Below are 21,921 nucleotides of genomic sequence, written 5' to 3' on the forward strand. Positions count from 1 at the left end.
CTTTAACCTTGCACTTCCAATTAAAGATTATTTAGGATAGTTGGACAAAAGGGAATAAACTTATCTGCATTCAGCCGGAAGAAGCGCAAACAGAGAGGGGGTTATGGTTACAAGAGCAGTCTGCAAAGCAGGACCCTACGTGCTGGGCCTGCTGAAATTAACGCGCTTGATTTTACCACAGAATAATACGTGGGATCAGAGTTTACAGTTTTAATAACAGTTCTTGAAATACAAACTTAAAATATTTGCCACATTTCATTTCAGGCATTAGTGCTATTGAGAATTAGAAACACACTGCAAGAGAAACAAAAACAATCACATGCTATGGATGTCGTATACCGTCATAATGGGAAATTCAAGACACGGGCCAGTTATTTTCCATCAGATACAGACTGGTGACTCTCCTTTCCTCTACTCATCAACAAGGCAACAGAATGGTGAAACTTTACAGAAATGGCCACGCATATGTGCATCGAAGTGTTTGGGTTGGAACACAGCGGTGGTTCTTGTTTCTTCAACTTACAAAACAGGAAGAGCTTGATTTTAGTCCCTTTCGCACATCTGTGTCGACCTGGTAAGTCGGAGTCTCTTCAACGCTGCGCTGCACCGTCGGCCTTCTCCGTCTTCCCGTAGAGGACATGAACACTGGTGCTGGGTGGGCCATTCAACAGCATCAGCAACAGCAGCACAGGTACACAGGTATCCAGAAAACTGGAGTGTGACTGAATGAAACACACCTTCGAAGAGCACAAAGCGGCTGCTGCAATGGCCTCGCACTTCCACTTGTCTAAATTCAACCATTCAAATGCAGAACTGTTCAGGAGAAAATGCTGTCACAATACAAGTGAAAAGTATATCAGAATCTACAGCGTTCCACGTGTGCTGTTTCACAGTATATAGCTGTATGCATTAAAAAAAAAAAAAAAAAAAAAAAAAGTGGAACATCTTCCCAGGAGAACTTCAGGTCCCTTTATATGAGCATAGCAGTCAAGAGAAGCTTACTTTGTACATCGCATCTTTGTGCATCGGAGTATCATGCTTGGAATCCAGAATTCACAGCTCTCAGACACGGATTACATGTTCGCTTTAATGGACATGACAGTTTCAGGAGTATAACACACAAACATAACGGTTTCACTTCCTTAAGCGCAAACATTCCATTTAACTGTGCTGCTATATACAATATATATATATATATATATCTTCATATATTAAATACTTTTTTCCTCTTTGACGTAGTATTTTGATACATCTAGTCATCTGTATTTATAGGGTATTCTGAATATGTACAATATAAATACTAGAGTCTGTTGGGTTAAAATAAATAAAATACAACATTTGTGGGTTTTCTGGTGCTTCAAAGGAATAACAGGAGGAGGAGTTCTCCACGGCCCCGGGAGAGAACAGCTGTCCGCGTTTGTCCTGTCGTTTTTCCGAGGCACTGAAGGAGCAATAAAAAGGCGCAGGAGACACGGAATGACATGGACAGGATGCAATACTGCGGTGACGGCACGGCTGACTGGGCTGTCAAGGAGAGTTCCGCGTCCTTCGCCCGCCGCACGCAAAGTTCCACCTACAACTATACGACTGTGCCGCTCGGGGAGTTCCCGTTCTGTGCTGTCAAGTTTTGCTGCGGATGCGGAAGACAAAGAGACAGAGAGAGAGAAATGGAGGATTAACAGGTTGACGGCAGCAGACGAGGATGTCGGTCCACCAGGAGGGCGAAAGACTCACCGCTTTCCCAGGCCGCGCCCACGTGCAGATGAGGCCCTCCTGGCAGGCTGTGATGATGCAGTCGTCCATGAAGACGAGGACGGTGAGCCGCTCGTGAGCGATCTTCTTACACACCAGCGGCTCCAGCAGGGGCACCTCGTGCATCCGGGGACACACGGTGGTGCCCAGCACCTTCGCCGCATCGAGGCGGCTGCTACGAGGCGCCACGTTGATTTTGTCGTTGCTTTTGCTGATGTTGCCCAGACTGTGGTAGCGCTTGTGCTCCTTCTCGCCTGCCCCACCGCCCCCAGCCAGCTTGTCCGACTTGCGCTCCTGTAGGGACAGCGTGGCGAAGCGCCCGATGCTGAACGGAGCGGTCCCGCCGCCGCCGCCCCCTCCCCCATCTGAGCCGCCCTGGCCCTTCGAGGCGTTGGCTACCGCAGGGTGGGGCAGGGAGTTTGAGCGGGAGAGGGAGCGTGGCAGAGGCTGCGGCTGGCTAGGGTGACTGGGGTGGAGGTGGCCCTCCACAGCAACACCTCCTCCGCTCCCGCCCAAGGTGTTACTGCCTCCGCTGACCGATGGCGGGATGGTGGTGCTGAAAGTGTTGGTGAGCGCGCGTGACAGGGGAAGCCGGGGGTACAGCACGTCATCGGTTAAGTCCCACAGGCAGAATTGGGTGTCCTGGCCCACTGAGCCAAAGCGGTATGTGACGGAAGGTGTCCTGCCCTTGGAGCTGTGTCTGGAGAGGCGGGAGAGGGTGCTGCTGGTGCGCACCCGTCCAAAGTGCACCGCCCCCTGCAGGTCCTCCTCGCTGCCGCTGAGCTCCATCGGCTCCTCCTCCTCCAAGGTGGTGGTGAAAGGGTCGAAGGCCACCACGTTGACCCAGGACTTGTGCCCGTGGCCTCTGGCCACAACGCGACTCTCCGCAAAGGACCAGACAGTGACCAGGTCGTCCTCCCCGCCCGTGACCAGGTACTTGCCGTCGGGGCTCCAGGAAACGCACAGAAGGCCCCCGAAGTAGCTCTTCATGACGCCCTGCAGCTCCATGGAGTCGAAGTGGAAGACACGCAGGCACCCGTCCTGGCCCACGCAGGCCACGTGAACCCCGTCAGGAGAGAAGGCGAACTCATTGAGCCCTCCTTCTCCCACCGCCCAGCGCAGCAGTGGGTTGCGGGGCGTTTTAGTCTTGCAGGCATAAACAGCGAAGCCTTCGCCCTGGCGCAGGAGGGAATACTGGGGCGCTGCCGTGCCACAGGGGTGCTCCAGGTTGTACAGGTAAAGGTGGCCGCTGGCATGGGAGGCTAGGAAGAGGCTCTCAGACTTTGGCAGCCATTTGAGGCAGGTCACCTTGGACTTGTCTATCAACCTCTGGGAAGGTTAGGAGAGCGAGGAGAAGACAGGATTAAAGGAAGCACTGGAGATGTTTTAAATGTAATGAGTTACTATGTTTGGCTTTTGGGTTATTCCATGAGAAATCAGTGTCACTGTGGCAACACTCTGACTCTAATTACCTTGAAACTTGGCATTCACTGTGGAGGAAGACTGTTCTGCAAGAATCACTTACGTACTTAAGGTAAAGACTGTAATATATTTACTATGTATTCATATTAATAATATCAACAACTGATTCCTCCAGAAGTATTTACTGATTGCCTTCCATTATAGTTTAGATTTTGATTTCATTTCATATTAGTGTCAAAAAGTCTGAACTGGTCAACATTAGGCATGTTCTGAGAAAATTCCTGTGGGTCCAGCTCTGTTTTTTTGCCAGATTTACTGTGGTAAACATGCGAAAGACACAAAACATTGTCAATTAATTTACTCAACAGGGACAAAAGTTTTAAAATGGTCGTATTTATCCAAAACGCCGATTATAACAAGTTATTATAAAAACAATGCGGACTTTGAAATTAGAACAAAAGATGTATTGTATAAGACACACGTGTTGTATTTGGCATGCTTTTTGGCAGCCTTTAAACTGTCCTTGAGCTAAGTGGGCTCCTCCTCCAGCTTTTCTCGGTGGGAAACATGGTGTGACAGGAGAGTTTATTCCCTCTGCCAAAAATCGAATATCTGTCATGACGTAACTACCTATTGTTGGAAAGTTGCCAAGGACTTTCGTTCAGCGTTCCCCAATGCCATTGATCATTTAATGTCACGGACAATAAGAGAAATCGACGCCATGGCAACATTTTGTGAAATTCCTCCTATTCTTACAGCCAGTGCCACTCCCTCAGAGCAGAAGTAGACCTATGGCGTACTGTTCATCACGTCCCCAAAATACCTACTGAACCGCCTTAGAAGGATGTGCACTGGCATACTTAGTGTACGTCTATGCCCCTTAGCAATGCTTTAATATGGCATTGTATTTGTCCAAAAGATCATTGCGTTAAGCACTTCTCTCAAGAGTACAACAGTAGGGACTCTGGGCATTCAGACTGGCACCTCCTTATAGCTCGAGTGTGAAACTAAGCTGGAGGAGACCCATCTGACCCATTGTCAAGGGGCACATGTGACTGCTTTCTTGGTAGCAGGAAACTATCAAATGCCAAGCTGCTTGGGTAGCCAGGACAACACACTTATTTAATTAAAATGACTCATAATTTAAGAGACATAAAAAGACCAACATCTTGTTGGGTCCATGAGCTCTGCTTTGCAAGAGAAAGACATGCCCCAGGAGCACTGGCACCGCACTTACACCACACAAGGCGACACGCTGGAACAGCTGGACTGTAAAGTGGTGGCAGGTGTGGGGCGGCATCACTACTAATTGGACAAATTCAGTTTATTAGCTCCAGGTACCTAGAGCCTCATGTTTCGGTGGGTGGCACAAGCCCGTGCCAAATCTGTGTCACCTGCTGTTTGTATCTGATCTTAACCCACATAAAACTAAGCCAATATGCTGCGTTCTGGAAAATCATCTTTAAATATTAAAGCGTTCCTCTGCAAACTCCTCTACTCTTGTGGAAATCTCAGGCACCAATCCACGCATTGCATTAGAGACATTTCCTGCCCCCTTCCTCTCCTTTCAAATATAATCAGAACTATTCCTTCCTTCACACAGAAAGAACCATCCCTTCTACTCTCTCCAATACACACTCATTTGACCATCATCTATGAAATTCCACATGCATAATATATTGATGGAACGAGTTCGGATTTGCACGATTTTCACTTTCAGTAAAAGGCTCCGTTTCAAAGCGAAACAATTGTTTACTGGGTACAAAATTTGTGTCAAATGACGCACAGATTACACTGTTTTTGATGTTACTTGTCTTCGTATTTCTCCACTCTCCCCCCAGATGTTTGGTGTGTCGAGCTGCGTGCGCGCAGCAACTGGCCCGTCCGCGATAGCTCCTGCGTGGCAGGAAGCAAACGACAGCCGATACGTTCTCTTCGTGAGCACACCCTCCCAACAACGCGCTCTCCTGCGGTGCGGCAACGCCCCGGTTATTCGGAAAACGATGTCGAGTCTCAGAGGTCACACTCAGCAAATGACACATTACTGATTCAGGCCGTGATTTCGGCCGCCAAGTTTAGCGGGTACCCTGGGAGATCACCACGGCTCAGCCAGAAACCAAGGAGAACCTTTATTTTTCCCCTAGGTGCTTCACTCTCCCACTTGCCTCTGTTGTACAGGAGATTGAGGCATTTTTTTGAAACTGGTCCAGAAAACTGACTGTCAATCTTTGTCAAGTCGACAAGCGCAAAGACCAGCTGAGTCATCCTAATCAATCATTCAAGAAGCAGTTATCAGTTTTATGACAAGCTGTACAAATGTCTTCTTCACCTTCAAGAGCAGCTGAGGAAAAAGATGCAAGCTGCATGAGATCGCTGCCAAACCTCTCATCACTTTTTAGAGTGAATTTTGATGGGCATGCAGCTGTGGTGCTTATTATTGTGTATTATATGCATGAGTGGGTTTTCATCTGCTCTGTGTCCATTAAGTGAGGGAGCTTTTGCCATTTAACCATTTTAACTATTTGCTGTTAAAGATGAAGGGCGGCAGAGTATTGCAGTGGGTAGCTGTGGTGCCTCACAGTGCCTGGGCTGTGGTTTGAGATGCGAACAAGTGTGCGTGCGATTGCCCTGCAGTGGACTGACATCTCGCCCCTGGTCTATGCTGCCTCACACCTTATGGTTCCAGAAAAGGCTCCAGACCACCAGGACCCTGTACTGGACAAGCTGATAATGGATGGATGTCACAAATATTATTGAAACTCAGAGACTGTGACAGCGTGGTGTATAAAACTGGAGAATCCTAGATCATCACTATCAATATTACAGGCCCCGTCACTCAATCACAGAAAGGGTATTTTTAAAGAATATCAGATACCACCTTGAAATTTGGAATAAATGTTCCATACACCGTTATTGATGAACTACTCAGATAATTTCATAAATTAGTAGGTAGCACATTTGTAGCAGGAGGTTTCAAAGGTGTTTCATCCTTCTATTGAGAGATTTAAATCAAATATTAAAGCTACCTGTCAAAATCAATTATTTACCTGGGTAAATAATTATAAATACCTTAACGTTGTAAGTCGCTTTGGAGAAAAGCGTCAGCTAAATGAATAAATGTAAAGAAGAGCATGTGCACACGCATGGCAATAAGCGATGACCGAAAGATGGTTTACTCTCGCAGTCAAAATGGCATTCCTTCACAAACCTCCTCGTTGAAGAGCTTGCTAGTCTCCTTCTTGATGGGGTCCAGGTACTGAACCTGGCCAGCAGAGAAGCCCACAATGAGGGAGACACTGTCGGTGGTTGCCGAGTACTGGTTGAAGTCGTGGCAGGTGGGCTGAGTGCCCTTGTAGATGCGTTTGTCGATTGGCTTGCTGAGGTCCACGGCCTGCACCAAGAAAGAGAAGGAGCAAGACATTTGACATGACTGCCACAATAACGGCTTTCTCCTACTGCGTCCCTTCGTAGACCACTCAGAGGTGTTGTTCACCTCCTCAGTCAGTATTTGACTGAACAAAGACAAAAAATAGGACATTTTGAACCCTTAGGCATGTATATACCCACTAACCCTGCATTAGACTCAATGTGTGCACTTTGGGGATATTTAGAGGCAGAAGGAAGCATAGCAGATCTATCACCTTGCAACTGAAGGACCATAGCCTCCCGCTATGGTGCCCTTGGTCAAGGTACCTGCCCCGAATTGATACAGTAATAATCCTAAGTAGCGCAGTGCACAAACATTAACACTATAAGCAGCTTTGCAAAAAAAGGGCATCAACTAAATGGAAAAAGAAAAAAAAAAATTATTATTGGAAAGTTTGTAGGGGACAAATACGTTTAAGGCCACACACACTTCCAGCTTCCAAGAAGATGCTGGCCAAACCAACGTGTAGCTTCACCGCTGCAGGTTCACGACACAAATGTAGCACGGTTTTGGCAGTAAAACTGCAGAAAGAGCAGAGGTGGAACAGCTGGAAAGCCACTAACCATCACAGGTCAGACAGACTTTGGATGCACACCCAGCAGTAGAGCCACTCTGCATGCCTAAATACAGCTTCCCTGCTCTCCATAACATATATTATTTATGGAGCGTATTGGTTGGTGTGCGTGTAACACAACATACATCTTTCATACAACCTATGCAAAGCAACTCCTACCTTTTGCATATTTGATGAAAAACTCTTTGAAACAGATGAAATAAGGCTGTTAAATAAACTGTAAGGGTAAAGATGTTTTTGTCAGCGTCACGGTGTAATGGACACATCTGAGGACTATTTCGTTCACTGCTAGTGACCTACTGCTGGACAGCTGGTAGGGTAGCGGTTAGAGCCGCTGCCCTTGGACCCAAAGGTTGCAGGTTTGAATCTCACATCTGGTTGTTGAGCAAGGTACTTACCCTGAACTACTCCAGCAGAATTACCTAGCTGTATAAACAGGTAAATAACTGTAAACAGATCAACGTTGTAAGTCGCTTTGGAGAAAAGCATCAGCTAAATGAATAAATGTAATGTAAATGTCACTGGGGGGGTGGGTTCTTGGGTCACAGGACGATGGACATCATCGCCTGGACACAGGGCAGGATCCTTTTTGTCACATGATGTAGTTCAGGGCTTTTAAAACTGAGCTTTCTTTGAAAATAAGTCTTAAAATAGAAGTTAAAAATATTACTATGGTATTACTATATTTCTCCAAAGTTATTTACAATGTTAAGCTACTTACAGTTATTTACCGATTTACGCAGCTGGGTGGGTAATTTTTACCGGAACAATTCAGGGTACGTCCCGTGCTCAAGGCAACTAGAGCGGTAAGCGGGATTCCAACCAGCGGCCTCCGAGTCCACGGGCGGCAGCTCTAACCGCTACACCGCTTGCTGGCCCAGACGTGCTTGCAGGGGATCAAATTTCACGTCCTTGGCTTTCCTCTGATAATTAGAGGGGGGTCCACGGCCTAGAAACAGTTAACAACTTGCTCTGGGAAGTGGTTAGTGTGGGCTGAGTCCCCAGCAGCACCAGCTGGTTGTCATTTAGGTAGAAAAGGGCGTAAAATCCCTGGGACTTCTAAGCAGATCTGAGATCAGATCAAGTGGGTCATGTACCCATGGGCATCTCTCTCTCTCTCTCTCTCTCTCTCTCACTCACACACGGCGCTGTATGCTGAATCATCTCTAAATAATTTTGACACTGCAGTCATATGCTGGACCTGGTATGTGAATGACACGGACACACATCATCATTCATTCATTCATTCATTCAATCATTCATTCATTCATTCATATAATACATACACCGGCTGCTCACACACACCTCTCTGTCCGCCTCGCCGCGCGTTACCTTCTTGATGTTCGTGTACGTGTAGAAGTAGAGCTCCCTGCCGATGTTGAAACACACGCGCTCCGACTCCTCGCTCGGGTCCTCCGGCTGCAGCTTCACCATGGACACGCGCACCGGGGGCAGGAAGCCGCCCGGGGACGACGAGCTGGCGGCGCCGGCCGTGGCCGCGGTGGCCGAGGAAGAAGAGGCAGCGCCGGGCCCCTGCGCCGGCCCTCCGCCGCCTCCGCCCGGGAGCGCGCCCGCAGCGGCCCCGGGAGCCACGGCCGCGCCCGCCGAGAGCCCCCGCGGGATCCCGCCCCGCTGCTGCGAGTCCGAAAGGGTGACGAGCTTGTAGAAACCCTCCCTGGTCCGGAACTGCGACTTAATCTCATTGACATCCTTCAGGGCGCCTCCATCACCGGCCATCTTTAATACAAACAAGCCCTGGCGCACAGGAAGCCGGGACCCTGACCTGGAAATAATGATCAAAAAAAACTACAGCGGCCACAGTGGGGGGGGCGAGCGTCCGGCCCCCTCCGAAAGAAAAAGAAAAAGAAAAAAACGGTGCAGGTGCTCCCCAAATGACGAGAGGCTGAGGCTGATGCTGAGCTGGTCCGGCGCCATCGGAGAGCAGCTTCACGAGCCTCTCATTCGCCGAGTTGTGCTCTCGAGCATCACCGGCTCGCGGCGCCCCGCGCGCACCCCGTGACGACACGTAGTAGAGCGCTGCGCGGCGGAGCATGTTCGCGTTGGCCTTATTTCTTTCTTTCTTTCTTTCTTTCTTTCTTTCCCATACCTCCTAAAGGGGCAGCAGGTGGCGTAGTGGTTAGTGACGTCACCTTACCATTCTGCTCCTGCTCTAACCATCCATCCGTGAAGGTACCTACACTGATCTGATACAGTAAAATTATCCTGCTGTAAGGGGTAAATCAGTGTTAAGCTGATTATCCAACACTTTGTTACTTAAGACATTGGAGTCAGATAAGTCAGAGAGTCAATAAAAATATTAATAAAGCAGCTCATTCCAGTAGCTACTCTCATTGACATAAGCCGCATTGAACATACTTTTGCCATTGCAGGCTGTCTTTCTCATAAGTTCTTGTTCAAATGCCACCGTCTACTGCCTTGTTTGTGCTCCCATTCGCTGCGTGCTCCTGTCTGAGAAGTGCTTTTCACATCCTTTTTGTGGAACGTGCACAACGCATTGCCAAAGCTATTGGCTTTGTGAACCCTTATCTCCATGGCAATGATTTTGAAGCCTTTCTTCTCTGGCTGGTTCCCATGTTGCTAGTGAGGCTTGCAAGGAAGATCAGTAGTGAATGAAAGTGTGATTGGGGCTTCAATGCACTATTAGAGGACAGTTATCTCTAGGTAATTTGTAAAGTGAACATACACTCACCGGGTGGTTTATTAGGGACTCCTAGGTAGTACCGAGTGGGACTGTCTTGCATCCATGAGAGTATGAATCTGGAGATGATGTGTGCCTCGTACCATTATCCTGCTAGATTTATCAATTTGAGAAAGCCTGGATTGGCCATGAAGGGATGGACCTGGTGAGTTACAATGATTTGGAACTTGGTGGCATTCAAGCAATGCTCAGTTGTACTAAAAACCCAAATCCTTTACACCACCTTCGTTCTTTGACACCAGACAGAAATCGGATTCATTCTTTTCATGCCAGTTTTTGATCTTGCCATCTCTAGAATCATCCAGTTTTGGTGACTGCAGGTGCAATGGAACCTCATCTTGTTCTCAGCTCACAGGAGATGAACCCATCATGCTCTTTTGCTGCTTCATGGTTCAACAAGTTGTACAGAATTGCCATTCTGCCCATGACTGTGGTACTGGGCTACTATTTTTGCATGCATGACCTTCCTAGTAACTTTGAGTATGATTAATACTTGTGCATGGACTAGTATACTTTTGTGTGTTAGTGAAATGGGTGTAAGATTTTACTTCAGGTGAATGTTCCAGCAGGCCATACACAAATACAGATTTGTCTCAGAAAGATGTGACCACAACCTAATATCGTGTCTTGTTCCTAATGGCACACACCTTGCCATGTTTGTACAAGACTCTCTTCCCAGGTCCACAAGCAGCACAGTATATCTAAACCAACTCAGGCCCCATTTTACTATCTACACAATTACAGACATGATGGGAATTATTCTGATCTGAGACCAGCTACGGGGGTGTGGTGATGCAGTGGGCTTGACCGGGTTAGGGTTAGTGCTGGGTGGGTGTGGTGGGTCTGGGGTTTGAGTCCTGCTTGGGATGCTTTGCGGTGGACTGGCATCCCGTCCTGGGTGTGTTCCCTCCCCCTCCAGCCTTGTGCCCTGTGTTGCTGGGTTAGGATCCGGTTTGCCACGACCCTGCTCAGGACAAGCGGTTTCAGACAGTGTGTGTGTGTGTGTGTGTGTGTGTGTGTGTGTGTGTGTGTGTGTGTGTGTGTGAGATGAGCCATATCTGTGAGAAAAGTAACTGATCAACACAAGCATCTCACAATGTCTCTGGTCAAAAGAAAACCTTCTTTGACTGACTCCCAATTATTGCACAAAATCTGAACAAACACACACACACACACACACACACACACACACACTTTCTGAACCACTTGTCCCATTCAGGGTCGCAGGGAGCCAGAGCCTAACCTGGCAACACAGGGCACAAGGCTGGAGGGGGAGGGGACACACCCAGGACGGGACGCCAGTCTGTTGCAAGGCACCCCAAGCAGGACTCAAACCCCAGACCCACCGGAGAGCAGGACCCAGTCCAACCCACTGCACCACCGCGCCCCCCAAAATCTGAACACTTTAATATAAACTTTTAAAATCAAATATGCATTTAAACTTTGCATTTTGTTTTCAGAAAAGAAACTATAAAACCTTCATTTTCAGTTCAAGCATCACACAGTTTTATTATATTATTAAATTAGTCCAAGAAGTGTTATGTTCCACTGTGTTACTTCTAGACTGATCAATGTGCTTCGACCCAAACGCATGCTGTTCATCATCCTCGGTGGGAGAGCGATATGAAATTGGTCACTTATGCAGAAGTTGATTTATAAGCAGGCAAAGTGGAGGTGGCAATTTTACATGTACATGTGAGCACATTCTTTTGAATGAAATGGGATGCTCACAGACCACTGGGTTTTGCTACATTAGATGACAGTGGATCCAGAGCCCAGGATGCAAAAGAAAAGAGTAAAGCAGAGGTAAGCACATGGAAGCACAAAGAAACACAGGGCTCAAAGCAGGTTAATACCTGGATGGAAGACCCCACCGTTGCAGGGCACCCACTCGCATGTTTACACAGTCACACTCTTCAGTACTAGACTGACCACAGGAAACACCATGAAGACTGTGAGAACATCAAAACTCCACGCAGACAGAGCCGGGGCTGGATTCAAACACACACACGAAGCACTTTGGCAACACCACCCATTTCATAAAAATAATGCAGCATAAATTATTTATAGAAAAGTTCACATTCCCAAAGTTATTGCCAGACTATTAAATCACAACTGAAATCGAGACTTTTCACTCTGTCTGGGCCTTTCTGACACGATTTTGTTATATTACTAAATTAAATAGACTAAGAAAAAAATTACATTTCAGATATCTAGTATAAAACATCACTGGAGAAAACAATTCTGCTGAAAGAATTACCTGAACGTAAAATATAACTTAAAATAATGCCATACTCCTGGGATTTGAAGTCCTTTTCAATGACATTATTTCCCAGTAGGATATTCAGTGCCAGAGAGTGATGACCAGAACCATGTGTAATAATGCACTAGGGCATCGTTACACAGAAAAGTCATACCCTTATTAAAGCTGAACTTCCTGGGCAACATTCTGTGCTCCTTTGCTAATGGATTCTGCTTCAATCTTTCATTGCTTTCCAAGGCTGGGCGAGAACGGTGTGGATATTCCTTTCCAGCTAACAATCTGATGAAAACCGGGTAATGTCCTGACGTGAAATTGAACAGCGGTGCCGTTCCTTTTACTCACACCGCATTTTTGGAATTTATACAACACTGGACCGAAGAACAGAGAAAACACCACAAATGACAATGCTGCAAAATCTTAGGAAAAAAAAATAAAGATGCAACTTCATTAGTTTGTGGCTTTCTTTTGTTTAACATAGCTATCTAGCCTTGGATTTTTTTTTTACTCAGTAGAATCCCAGGTGGTTCTGAAAAGCTTTCTTGAATGACCCCCAAGTAGACTCCAGTGTGAGGGAGACAGTAATATTTCATATTATTTTGTTGGATACTTGTGTCAGCATTTGTTTCAGGGTGTATATGTCTGCGCTTACCTGGATAGCTGCTGGATAGCCCATTATTATTGAGGATGCAGGCAATTATGGCTCTCTGGAGTAAAGAGTTTCTTTATTTACATAACAGCATTTGAATGTGATGGTGTTTCTGATTTTAGAAGATAGAAGGATAGATTACGAAAAAATTTAGATAAACTGGTAGCAACACCACGCTAGACTCAATCTTTATTACCGTTGTTAAAACTCATTTGAGTTCATGGCATGTAGTTTTAAGAAAGTCTGGTAATGTAGATCATTCTGTTCAGTTCAGCATGGGGGTTGTGCTACCCTGTGTGTCTGAGCAACCAGTCCATCCTGTGTTTCGCTGTGGAAACACAGCAGAAAAATAATGAAGGAACTTCGGAACAAAAGAGAACATGTTCAGCCACACCCTGCTGCAGGACTTCTCAGAGGGGCTGATCGCAGCAGTGGAGGTTGCATGCGTGCTGATGTAACACAATATTGGGTTCTGGCTGCTATGGATCATTCACTGCTCATGACGTCTGTCTCAGTTATGTCAGTCCTCGTAATTAAGCTCAGGTTGCTGGGACAAAGGTCTCTGCAATTTCCAGAATGTGTAGGTTACTGAGTCCTGATGGGTCCTCGCATTGCCGCGTTTCCATGACAACCATCCTGCAGGAAAGTGATACAACAGCGTTTCACTACACTCAGCACGTATGCAATGCAATGAAATGCAATCCCCCAAGCCCTCCTTAGTGTTGATTTTGTCATCCCAGTATGTGTTTCTTATTTTTGTGTGTATATCTGTCTTGACTTCACGCTAGTCCTGTATCTGCGGAAGGTTCTTCAAAAGCTCTTGGAAGCAATGGAGGCAATATGTGTTGCACGTGCACCTGTCAGATCCCACCAGCCGGAAGGTCTTCTTCGGGTCTATGATCTCCTGTAAGATGTCGGAGAAGCACTCCCCTCTTCGCTGCCATCCGTGTTGCCACATGACTAACAAGGTGTTCTCAAAAAACACTGCAGATGCGGATAATGAAGGACAGTGTCAGTGAGGAATGTTTTACAGATCCAACATAATCTTTTTACCCTTCAATGCTCTGATACCTCTTCTAGGTCTGTTTTGGATAGCCCTGTCTACAACTGTCCACATATTTTGAGTGTCATCTCAATCCCTGCTTATGTGGTTGAGACTAGGGTGAGCACTGAGCTCCTGATCATTCTTGCAAAGTTCTGTGAAGTTCTGTAATCTCTGAAATGGTATTTCCTTGTCTTGTCTGTTCCCCCCAATAATTCTTTTCCCCTTGCTCATACCCACTGCCTCCACAGCAAAGGAGAAGTTTGTCTCAGACTGCAGTCGTCTCTGGCTTTTCGGTGCACCTTCCAGGTCAACAATATGTACTGACTCTGTGGAAAGGAACACATGGGTACATCAGACACCTCAATACCCAAACGCTGCTTGTTATTGTCGCGCACGTTTGGATGTTTCTCTCATTTCCAAAGTTGTATAATTTTGTCTGTATGCAGGGTGTGTAACACAAAAAGTGTTATAGGTGCAAACAATGGTAAGCTCAATATGTGGTCAAAGCATAATTGCAGTTGATATTTAAAAATAAACAGTACTTACTCTCAATGAGCACCAGTAATGTACTGCAGTCCAGCTGATTCACCTGTACTCTGTCGGGACTGATGTTCGCTGGGGTAGTTGCACACATTTATGGGGAGAGAAAAAGCCGTTATATATCATAAAAGACAGCACGGCCAGTGAAAGTACACAAAAAGGTATTTTCCTCCTTTCAGTTTTTTTCTGCTTTTACAGCTTTTTGACATCACATTAGCTAAGATACTTTTTCAGATTTAGTATGTGAATGGAGCCTGAGAGCAAAATTGACATCAGTATGTATTCACAGCATTGTATTACTGTAAAAAGCAATACAGCAGCATGTTTAAGAATTCTACATTGTATATATTATATTTTACTTATAATTGAATATTTTGTTTCCTTTTAAAGCCATTTAAACTTTATATTAATTATAAGGGCACATGCACACTGAAACTGCTTCTGCCAAGCAGGGGTCACAGCAAGCCAGGGCTTAACCCAGCAACACAGGGCAGGGGGCTGGAGGGACACCCCCAGGGCAGGACGCCAGGCCATCACAGGGCACCCCAAGCAAGACTTGAACCCCAGACCCACAAGAGAGCAAGCGCAGGCCAAGCCCGTTGCACCACTCTGCCCCCCATTATAAGGGCAGTATATACTTATATTTATAAGTATACTTTTATCATGGTATGTTTTTACCTAGTCAGTCAAAGCAACTGTGTCACCTGCATTTTATTGTTCATATTCAGCAATGTGCTTTTGTAGTCTTGCCTGATCCTTCTGCACTGGTCTTTACCTGATCCGGTATCTGTGAACCAAGATGTGTTGGAGTTCAGGTTGATGTTCTCCAGCTGCACAGGTTGGCTGGCATTAGGACCTTTAGTCACCCCAATGCACACCAGCGGGTACTCTTGATCTGGTACTACCAGCATCTCAAACACACGCAGTGGATTCGGCAGTGGGAAGTCAAAGTGCTGTGAAACACACACACACACACGCTTAAGGGAAAAGTCTGTGTCGTACTGAGAAGAAGTGGGATACGGAATGGAGTTCTGAAGGCCCAGTGATTGAAGTGAAGTGTAACAGGAATGGCAAAAATATAGTAGGATTAGTATAAAGTGTTAAGCTAACATTATGTAATGTTGCAAAATGAACAATGGGTTTAATTTCCTTTAGGCAGTGGCTAGGGCCAAGCGGAGATGTTTTATAGCGCTCTTTGTTAGTGGATGGAGCTATGTGTCATTGGTTAAATTTACAGATGAAACAAGACTAGTAGGAGCCACTGACCTTGATGAGCATAAACTTGTGCATGGGCTCATACCACTGTAGCAAGACCACGCTAGACTCAAGAGCACCGCACAAGAACACGCAACTTTGCTGACTGTTTTGACCTGGAGGCAAGCAGGGGAGAACAGACAAATACAGAATTACAGAATCAGAGAGCAAGAGCCAGTGTTTCCTGTAGTCACAATTAACTTAGTATTCAAATACTAGGTACTGTAAATATGTGCTGAAGTAGAGTTTAATTACTTATAGTAGAGGATTAAAAATTATGCACGGGCTTTAGTTCAGGAGTTGGAAGTTCTGGTCTGTTATGGGCTGCAGAGTGTACTGATTATCATTGTGCCTCAGCCTGTTGCCTTAGTGAAGTAAATTTTGAAATATATCCAAAACACCACTCCACCGATGGACCATCACCTTCGTGTTGCAGTGGGGCTTTTGTGTCTCAATAAACCTCAGAGCAAAGTTGTCTGAAGCCTTGTGGTTCTGTTAGGGTCTCCTTTGATGAACAGGTTTTGGGGAGCGTTTAGATAAAGAATGTTCCACAAAGATCTGCTTGAGCACACTTAAAAAACCAAGTGTACTGTGCCTGGAGTAGGTTGTCCCAAGACCCACCCCTATAACCATGCCTGGGGGTGGCATTTGGGTGTGAGCACCTGTTGGCCACCAGGCAACCCACATAGCTTTGTCAAACTAAAGAAAAAAGAAGATGTGGAGCCATCTTTTGGGCTCATCACCTGCTAAGTGAAGGGTGGACCTCAGGTACAATGTTAGTCAAGTGGCAGGCATGAGTGGCATGAACTTAGACTAAACCTTGGCAATGAAAACTGGCTGTGGGCACATACAACAACAAGGAAGGAGCCTGAACTGATATAGGAGGTTGAAACGTACTAGCTTGATTTGCTTGGTTTTAGCTCTACACATATGCTCTGGAACCATTTGTCTCTGGAAACAAATTTCTTGGTGTCTCTCCTGCTCTGGAGTTCCTCCTTGTAAACAGCCCCAGGCAGGTGTGCACAAACTTATAAGCCCCCAGCTGACAGCTTTGTAGTTGGAGTTCTTCTCAGTGGAGAGAAGTGTTGCCTGAGTGTGGCTATGAGTTCCAAAGAAGAAAACTCTGACTCTTTATACATATGCACCTAGCAACTGTTCAGAGTTTTCAAGGTTCTTAGGGAAGTTGGTGATGTACTTGAAATGGTGCTGTCTAAAGGCTCTATAGTTCGATTAGAGGACTTCAACACTCCTACTGAGAATGGTGGTGATAAGTGGAAGGGTGACTGGGAGGAGCAACATTTCACAGTGAACCCGAGACATGAATTATTCCTGGACTTCTGTGCCATTCACAGACTGTCCATTACAAACACCATGTTCTATCACAAGGAGGCTCATGAGTGTACCTAAAACTGGGCACACAGGACCAAAACTTGGTGATCTATTTCATAGTAATTTCATTTGACTTTTGGCTGTTTGTGTTAGACACTTGGGTAAGGAGGGGGTAGTGCTCTCAAAAGATCACCATTTGGTGATGAGTTAGATTTGACATATAGGGTGCCAGCCAGACAAACTTGGGAAACCCAAATTTTCTTTACTCTGGTATTCTGGGAATGGTAGGCAGACATAGTAAAAACAGCGTCGGGGTACCATGGCTCATATGGCCATTCAATGTTGCATGAAAAGCAGGTAAAGTACCTCTGGGTTGTCAAACTGGAATGGTGGTTCGTATGTTTAAGGTAACCAGAGGATGTGTTCCAATTAGAGAGGATCACACTTACTAGCTTCTCTTGATAAGCTTATGCCAGAATACTGAGAGGAGAATCAACCCAGTACCTAAACCTTGGATTCAGGAGGAGTGATATGGTTTCAGTCCTGGTCATGTCACAGTAGACCGCCTCTTTTCCTTGGCACAGTTGTTTGACTGGCCATGGGAATATGGTGATCCAGTTCAAATATGTTTTAGGGGTTAGGCAAAGGTGTATGACTATGTCCCTTGATTTGTGCTATGTGAAGTACTAAAGGGACATAGGGTATCCAGGCTATTAATGTGTTATCTGGCTCCCATATGAGCATAGAGAGAGCTGTGTCCATGTTCTCGGCGTTAAGCCTAACTCGTTCAGTGTGGGTGTCACACTCGGCTAAAGTTGTGTTTTGTCTTCAGGCCTGTTTTCATGGACAGAACATCAAGAGGCAGTCAAGGATTGAATGGTTTCCTCTTGAAGGGATTAAGAGTGGCATCCCTGCTCTTTGCATTGCTATTCTTCTTTTGATTTCATGTGACTGTGACTTTTGATGTGCAGAGGGTTGCTCTCTCCAGGGGCGGGGAAACTACTGCCCAGAATGGTGGATAATATCTTGGAGTCACAAGTGAGGGAATAGGGGTATGAGAATGATAGGTAAACTGGACCACTGTCAGCAGGCCCTTTACCACTCTGTGGTGTTGAAGTGAGAGCTGACAAAGCTCGTGGTTTATGCTTAAATTTTCCAGACAAAGCTCTTGGTTTACATCAGTATGCACCGAGTCTATATCGCTGTCCTCACCTACAGTCATGAAATTTGGGTAATGACTGAAAGAAAGAGGCTGCAGAAGCAAGAGACTTGCCAGTCAGGTCCCACTGGAGCTACACTGGATTTATCCCACTAGGAGGACCCATGGGACACATCCAGGAAATGTTAGAGGGATTATATTTCTCAGCTGACCTAGGAATGCTTGTGGATCCCCAGGGAGGAGTGGGAAACTTGCTGTGGAAAGGAAGGTCTGGGCCTGCGTGCTTAGTTTGCTATCACTGCAACCCTGATCATAAAGAGCTGTCAAGAAAAACTTCAGATCAGGTTCTCCAAACTGTGTCATAATAATCATTTCACTACCAGTGTCATACAGCTACAAGAGAAACGGTAACTTGGTTATGATAACATTTAGTACACATACACTGCAGCCCCCAAAGGACCTCTGGGTTTAGGGATGCTCTAATTCAGTTTCAGTCCCATGAAGCATTGGCTTATAAGGCAGTTTATACACAGGATGTCATGTGAGTCCACTGCTAGAGCTCTCTCAGATTCTCACACTACAAGCACCAGTTCACCTCAGCTGCATCTCACTGGAATGTGGGAGGTACCAAGAAGAAACCCACGCAAATCTGACAACATGCAGACTCCACACAGTCAGAGCCAAAGTTGAATTCAAAACCCTGAAGCTCTGAGGTTGCTAACACTACCCACATAGTTTCACTTTTCTATGCTACAAAGTGTTACCCTAACTTCTTTGTGTTGCAGAATTTTCAGTGGGTAATACACATCTTCAGCCATGTGAAACGTTTGTGAATAAGGTGCCAGGTGGTGTTTGAAGAGAAATTTGGACATATTTGTTGAAGAAATTACAGTTTCACTCACCCACACAGCATGTCCTGCAGCCCTTGGTGTCGGGAATCTTACTAGTTATCGCAAACTTCCTGTTATTAAAATCATACATGTTTACATGTAGAAATTTTTGCTTTTGAAGACAAGATTACTTTTGTACATTCCTTGGCATCGGTACATATTTCTCAGAAATACACAATATTCAGCTATGTTCTTGTCATTACAATGGTCTTTTATACGTATAGTTTTATAATATTTGTGTGTTTTCGGAGTGAGGATACATTTAATTATTATATTACGACGAATTCTAATAAGCAGTCTTCCACAAGGAAAACAGTTCTTTTAGTTTTGAGCACTTGAATACATGTGCAAATGTCTGTGAATGCACATTGTCAGTGTATATATCTGTAATAACTCTTTGTGAAAATAACATTAGTTTTTCATAGGCACATTTTATATTACACGGCCCAGACAAAATCAGTTTGTGCTCTCTTTTCAAGACTCAAAAGGGATTTCTGGAAACTGAAATCTAATGATGTTAGGAAATGCAAATCAGCAGCAGTCTGAGCCAGAAGCCTCTTACAGAAGCTCAGCTAAGCTGTGTTTCTTGGGTTACATGTGACGGTCGGAACAAAGCAGTTACCTTGGTAGAAGTCTGTGAGTTGGCAGCGCCACGATACGATGTTCCTTGCGCATCTGTTCATACAGCTCCTTCAGTGAGTGGGCATGTAGTTGGGAGGCCTTGCCTGAAGGAGCACAGACAGGGACACAAATGTATATGTGCACACACACACACACACACACACATATGCAAAGTCATCAAACCTACCACTGCTTTTGCATGACTTTCAGCACTATAAAAATAATTTTCAAAGCAAAAAAAATGAACTCAACATCTGATTTTGTGAAGTTTTGTAAAAGTCATCTGAGATGGTTGCAGTTTTTTTAAAAAAATATTTGCTGTGGAATGGTTGTCTACTTCGTTAAACACCTCACATTTCATGTCGAGGCCTGGAATGAAAGCCCACATTTGCTGTGTCCTGCAAGAATAAGAGTTCTTTCCTGCTGTCAGAGTCAGATCGCGTAGGGGGGGGTAATGTTCAAGTGTCACTCACCTGATATCGACATAAGGACATTGTTGATAGTGTACACCCAACTACACCTCCCTGGATAAAGCTGAGACAATCAGAGAACAAGAAAGAGAGAGAATTTTAGACATTTTACACAACCATGTGCTTCCAACTTCCAAGAATTGCTGTGACTTAGAGAGCGGGAAGTTGAGTGAGAGAGAGGCAACCTCAATATACATGACTGTGTTTTCACTATAGCTTTAGGTTCTGCTAGGCTCTCTCACTATGTATCCCTGCTGAAAACCCTTACCAGCTCCATTGTGGCTTCTGATCCATTCAAGTTCAGAATGAAAATGCCTTCATCCGCTCCAAAGATGAGGTGATGGTCTGGAACAAGCATGGAATGGCACGAGAGAAGCAATTTTAAAGTATGTATAGTTTAGAGACACGGCAGTTTATGGGATTGTTCACAGTGAGAAGCAAGTGATCTGCAGAGAGACGGGGCCTTTCACCTTTAGTTGTTGGATGGTCCCAGATGGTTGAGCAGTTGATCTTTAAAGGACATCCGTGGAACACTTTCTTAAAGAACACCTGCAAGACAATGATGACAAAGCAGAATATTTTAAAGTATGCCGAGGTGCTGCACTGCCTTTGTATCGTCATGCTTTAATGGGATGTCTTTGACTGACTGACCGAAACACAGACACAGTAACCAGCAGCGACTTAAAACTTGCGACATTGTGATGTTGCCCATAAACTCAGTGACTTTTAATAACTGGAAATCTGTGCTCAGCTGTGAGGATATATTTGCTATGACGGATGTGTGTGTCCCATTATTTTCTGCACAAAATGCTTTTAATGCATTTTTAATTTTTCCATTAACTGGCTCTGCATTTATCGACTGAAATTGTGGACAGACTTACTGGAGGTTTTTTCAACACTGAACTGGAGCAATCAACTGGGGCCTGCAAGAACAATAGAATCAGGGCAAAATCTATTACAATTTTCCATTTAGCTTCATGGGTTTTATTTAACTGTCTTCACCTAGTGTCCACAAGAGGTCATACCTGAAGGGGTTGCCGCAGCTTCCTGTCCTTTTTGGGTGGCAGGACAGGTGGCTGTAGGTCTGGTGGGGTGTCAGTAATGTGACCAGCAAATGAGGTGGGGTCTGAATAAGGATAAGGACAAGACACATTTCAACTGAAAATTTGAATATTACTATGAGGACCTGTCGGAGGGGGGAGCGGTGGTGCAGTGGGTTGGACCGGGTCCTGCTCTCTGGTGGGTCTGGGGTTCAAGTCCCACTTGGGGTGCCTTGCGACAGACTGGCGTCCCGTCCTGGATGTGTCCCCTCCCCCTCTAGCCTTGCGCCCTGAGTTGCCGGGTTAGGCTCCTGCTCCCCACGACCCCGTATGGGACAAGCGGTTCAGAAAGTGTGTGTGTGTGTGTGTGTGTGTGTGTGTGTGTGTGTGTGTGTGTGTGTGTGTGTGTGTGTGAGGACCTGTTTGAAGAGACAAGCATGAAGTTCTTTTGAGATGGTTTTCAAAAACGTGTGAAGAAGCGTGTAATGAATAGTGGTGACCACAAGGAAGAGTAAATACAGGCAATAAAAGAGCTCAGCTCAAACATTTTTATGTTCCATTGATTAAAATATCATAGTTTCAACAAAAGTTATTGAGGTGGAGACTACTTTCCATTAAACCCTCAAGTTACTTTGAAAACTCTGCATAACTTTTTAGCCATCACAATTAGCATGGCAATGACTATAAACAAATATCTTTTATATAGTGCTTAATTTTTGTAGCATTGAAGAAAATATATGAAACAACATTTATTGAGAATGCAACAAACA

At 45.4% G+C, this 21,921-nt stretch overlaps 2 protein-coding genes across 4 annotated transcripts in view; both read right to left on the reverse strand.

Annotated features, from left to right (window-relative positions):
* Window positions 1-196: 196 nt before the first annotated feature.
* LOC108928672 (WD repeat-containing protein 20) lies at window positions 197-8,997 on the reverse strand. 2 transcript variants are annotated; one of them, XM_029255224.1, is made up of 4 exons: window positions 8,508-8,997; window positions 6,383-6,565; window positions 1,735-3,081; window positions 197-1,630 (listed from the first exon to the last, which is right to left on the reverse strand). In XM_029255224.1, exons 1-4 carry the CDS (start codon window positions 8,910-8,912, stop codon window positions 1,580-1,582), a joined length of 1,986 nt encoding a protein of 661 aa, XP_029111057.1. In that variant the 5' UTR covers window positions 8,913-8,997; the 3' UTR covers window positions 197-1,579. The 2 variants fall into 2 exon arrangements, with proteins under 2 accessions (XP_029111057.1, XP_029111058.1); XM_029255225.1 differs by having other exon boundaries at window positions 8,481-8,921.
* Window positions 8,998-12,400: 3,403 nt separating this feature from the next.
* The window catches only part of map4k1 (mitogen-activated protein kinase kinase kinase kinase 1), a 32,673-nt gene continuing 23,152 nt past the window's right edge, over window positions 12,401-21,921 (reverse strand). For both annotated transcript variants that reach the window (XM_018742894.2, XM_018742896.2), the window contains exons 20-32: window positions 21,137-21,237; window positions 20,993-21,034; window positions 20,582-20,660; window positions 20,380-20,456; window positions 20,115-20,175; window positions 19,643-19,745; window positions 19,033-19,091; window positions 15,655-15,758; window positions 15,164-15,341; window positions 14,395-14,463; window positions 14,082-14,174; window positions 13,661-13,787; window positions 12,401-13,439 (exon numbers count right to left, since the gene is read on the reverse strand). In XM_018742894.2, coding sequence (XP_018598410.1) covers window positions 13,343-13,439; window positions 13,661-13,787; window positions 14,082-14,174; window positions 14,395-14,463; window positions 15,164-15,341; window positions 15,655-15,758; window positions 19,033-19,091; window positions 19,643-19,745; window positions 20,115-20,175; window positions 20,380-20,456; window positions 20,582-20,660; window positions 20,993-21,034; window positions 21,137-21,237 — 1,190 coding nt within the window. In that variant the 3' untranslated portion in view covers window positions 12,401-13,342. The remainder of the gene's footprint in view (window positions 13,440-13,660; window positions 13,788-14,081; window positions 14,175-14,394; window positions 14,464-15,163; window positions 15,342-15,654; window positions 15,759-19,032; window positions 19,092-19,642; window positions 19,746-20,114; window positions 20,176-20,379; window positions 20,457-20,581; window positions 20,661-20,992; window positions 21,035-21,136; window positions 21,238-21,921) is intronic.

Source organism: Scleropages formosus, chromosome 10 (genome assembly GCF_900964775.1).
Source record: "Scleropages formosus chromosome 10, fSclFor1.1, whole genome shotgun sequence".
In the NCBI taxonomy this organism is placed as follows: domain Eukaryota; kingdom Metazoa; phylum Chordata; class Actinopteri; order Osteoglossiformes; family Osteoglossidae; genus Scleropages; species Scleropages formosus.

Coding starts and splice junctions, on each gene's coding strand:
- LOC108928672 (XM_029255225.1), bottom strand. CDS start 8,912: ATGGCCGGTGATGGAGGCGCCCTGAAGGATGTCAATGAGATTAAGTCG. Junction 3,082..6,382: donor GCAAGCTCTTCAACGAGGAG/GTTTGTGAAGGA, acceptor TAACCTTCCCAG/AGGTTGATAGACAAGTCCAA. Junction 1,631..1,734: donor GGGCGCGGCCTGGGAAAGCG/GTGAGTCTTTCG, acceptor CCGCATCCGCAG/CAAAACTTGACAGCACAGAA.